At 36.8% G+C, this 3384-nt stretch overlaps 1 protein-coding gene across 1 annotated transcript in view; it reads left to right on the top strand.

The window, feature by feature from the left end:
• Window positions 1–1020: 1020 nt before the first annotated feature.
• Window positions 1021–3384, top strand: part of hhla1 (HHLA1 neighbor of OC90) — a 23275-nt gene continuing 20911 nt past the window's right edge. The window contains exons 1-3 of the mRNA XM_008304644.1: window positions 1021–1111; window positions 1382–1438; window positions 2709–2789. Of these exons, the coding sequence (XP_008302866.1) occupies window positions 1021–1111; window positions 1382–1438; window positions 2709–2789 (229 nt within the window). The remainder of the gene's footprint in view (window positions 1112–1381; window positions 1439–2708; window positions 2790–3384) is intronic.

The raw sequence follows: 3384 nt of genomic DNA on the forward strand, positions 1-3384 counted from the left end.
ATACTCTGCAGGTCACTGGAGAGCTCAGGCTTCACTGGTTTCACTGGTGGGGAAACTTGCTCTTGACATGATTGTGTAACAACCTGAAAGTGCTTTTTCACACTAAACTTGACTTTTCAAGATATTTGATTGAGGCACAAAGTTTAGCTGCAACATCAGGACACAAGTGTAAATATTATTTGACCTTTGTTGCCGGAGACATCAAACGTCCTCCCTTAAATTCCTGCTTTCTGGTGAATTTTTATGCTCCAATTTGCGCATTTTCTCCTTCACTGTACGATGAAATGTCTTCATTTATATTAAAGACAACAGTCATTTTCATAGGGAGCAAATCTCCTGAAATCTGCAGCGATACATCAGGAGTCTGAAGTGTTTGAGGACAAACAGTAGAAAAATTTATCAAGTCGACACCTGTTGTTAAACTTACCAAGTTTAAAAACCCTGTAATCCTTTATATCCTGTACATTTAGTGAGATATAAGCCAGTAAAGAAAGCCAGACTTTGCCAGTTTTGCTTGGATGTATTTACTTTTAAAAGGCAGCACTTTGACTTTTTATGCTCCTGCTTCCTTGTTCTATTTATTCTCTTGGGTTAAATTTGTTTTAAGCTTTTCCAAGGATGTAAAATCATGTTTATGTCAAATTTTGTAATAGATAAACTTACTTTTGCATCCCTTGCAGCCCAGCCTGCATCTGAAGTCCTTCATCTCACCTCCAAGATCTCAAACATTCACATATTTTACTTTGTGTATTTGTCATTTTTCTACAAAAAACTGCGGCAAAATATAATTCTCTTGTCTTTCCAGTCCATGTACAGATCCAGCACTGCTCCTCAGCTGTGAATACGTCCAGAAATCCTGTTCTTCAGAGTCCTCCAGTGATATAAATAAACAATCTGATTACTGCCAACAATGACGATGACTTTTTTTTTTTTTTTTCTAGAGGAGTAGTTTAGTTTGTCACTGTGATTCCTCTAAAGTGTTGCTGCTGTTTGTGTGTCTTTGTGTGTCCCAGCAGGGCCATGGCGGGCTTATGGAGGTTCACACAGCATCCAGGCTTCTGCTTCCTAACCTGTGTTTCTACACTTTTACTTCTTCTGCTCTTCAGCCACGGTAGTTCAGCTTCACCCTTGGTTTTATATTATCAGGAAAACGTGTTTCTCCTCACGTTTTAGTGTCATTATTGTAATATTCCAGCACCTGAACATGCAAAAAGGAGCAAAACAGTTGAACAAAATGCAGTAAATTTAAACAGAAGGAAGGATTTCTGCAGGATTGTTGCTACTTGACACTGTGCAGAATTTTGAGTTCTGAAGTTACTGAATGTAAGAAAGAAAAAATGTGACATCTTTAAATGTGATTTTTTTTTTCTTCTTTGTGCAGCATTAAGACCCAGACAGCAGGAGCAGAGACACAAAAGAGACTTCCCTGAATCTACAGGTGTTTCTTCTGTTGATCCTCATTCTGCTGGTATTTTTGCCGCGTGATTTATTTCAGATTCCAGCTGCTAAGTTAATAAGACGTGCTGTTGGATATTTAATAACAGCAGCAGTTAAACAGTCTGATGTGAGGCAGGCAGCAATAACTTGTAGATGTTTTATTCGATTGTTAATTAATCCCCAATGTTTTCTTTTCTACAGCATAAACATATTTTCTTAATCTTTCAGACCTTTCAGATGAGTAAAATGTCATCAGAGGAGTTGTAACTTTATACTGCTGCAATCATTTGTGAGTGAACTCGTACAGATGAAACAATGAAATAGTTCACTTTCAACTACGAAATTAATTGTCAGCTAATTTAAATAACATTTGATTAACATTTTGAGTATTGCAGCTTTTTAAATGTGAATATTTTCCGTTTTTTTCCCCCTGTGTGACGTCAGACTGAGGATCTTTGGAAAAACAAGACATTTTAGGACTTTGGGAGCCACTTATTGATGCTTTTCATCATTTTATGACATTTTATTAACCAAAAAATTAACCAGCTACCTGAAAAGATCATTTAAACTGTAAATAATTCTAATTTGTAGCTACAACAGACACAACTTTACAATCTTTTTGCATCGTTTCTGGTTGGAGCTGCTTCTCTTTTATATTTGTTGATCTTAAATAATAGAAATAGCATTAACCAACCTATGAGAATGTCTTACATGAAGCCTGCTTTGGATTCACATCAAAATACGCAGGATTGTGGCTAATTATGGAGGAAAAATACCAGATATTTTGGTTAAAATTTTAGTTTTGCTGAAGCAACTAATATTTATATATAGAAAAATCTGACAGTGTTAAAAAATCTCTCTGAAATCATTAAAAAAAACTCGGCCAAATTCCAGAAAATCGAATAATTAACACACACACGTGACTGAAAATAGATAAGTATGAAGCTACAGAGCATAAATCAAATCAAACCTGTCAGATTCTGTGTAACAGTATTTGAGGAAAACCCTCCAGTCTGTCCAAGATGGCTCATACTTAAAACATATTTGAATCAAGAGACAATATCGGCTCGATATATGAGACTAAATGATATTCTGACCTTGTGCTGCTCAGATAGCTGCCACCTGGGGGGCAGTTCTTTGGAGTAATCTTTTGTCATCTTTCTGCATCCTGCAATTATACAGCTTCATTCTGCTGACGCTGCTAATTCCATGATAGAGATTAAAACCAGAATCAGCTCCCATTGACTTCACCTTCTGCTTTTATTTCCCAGAACTCCCAGCAGAGCACATCGACCCGGCGGCCATTGATCTCACTCCGCTGGTCAATACTTTAATAAATTCAAGCCAATCGGGTACGTTGTCATAATATCACTCACCTGCGGATCAATTCTGAGCTGTAAATCCTTCATGTACGTCATGATTGAACCACAGCTGCTCTCTGCTCCCTGTTTCTTCCTGCAGAGGTCAAACTTCAGGCAGAAAAATCTGATTTAAAGGACCAGTGCACTCATGTCACACATTTTCTGTCCACAAATGCAGATCGCAGGAATCTCTGACGTATCCCAAAAGAGGTTTTAGCAACAAAATTCTTAGAATTAGCAATTTAAAAAAGGATTGGGCTTTCATTTACAAACATAGCAGACATTTGTCTGTATAAAGTGTGTATCAGGAGTGCAGAAATAACTGGAAAATGCAGAAATTTCTGTTCAAGAAGGTAAAACAAACTTCATAGGCAAGAAAAATCTGGTTTTACTGTATTTTGGGGTCAGTTTGTGTCATTTCAGATCGCAATGTGGTTCCACTGCAACAGATTTAGTTCAGAGTTTACTTACTGTATGAGTTATTTGGGACCCAAAACTAAGTTCTGTAAACGATTTTGGTTGAATTTTGAGAAAATCTGTTTGTTTTTGGACCAAGGAATTTTGGTATTTTCACCCACAAAAAAAT

This window comes from Stegastes partitus, unplaced genomic scaffold (genome assembly GCF_000690725.1).
Source record: "Stegastes partitus isolate 25-593 unplaced genomic scaffold, Stegastes_partitus-1.0.2 Scaffold2276, whole genome shotgun sequence".
NCBI classification, from domain to species: Eukaryota; Metazoa; Chordata; class Actinopteri; family Pomacentridae; genus Stegastes; species Stegastes partitus.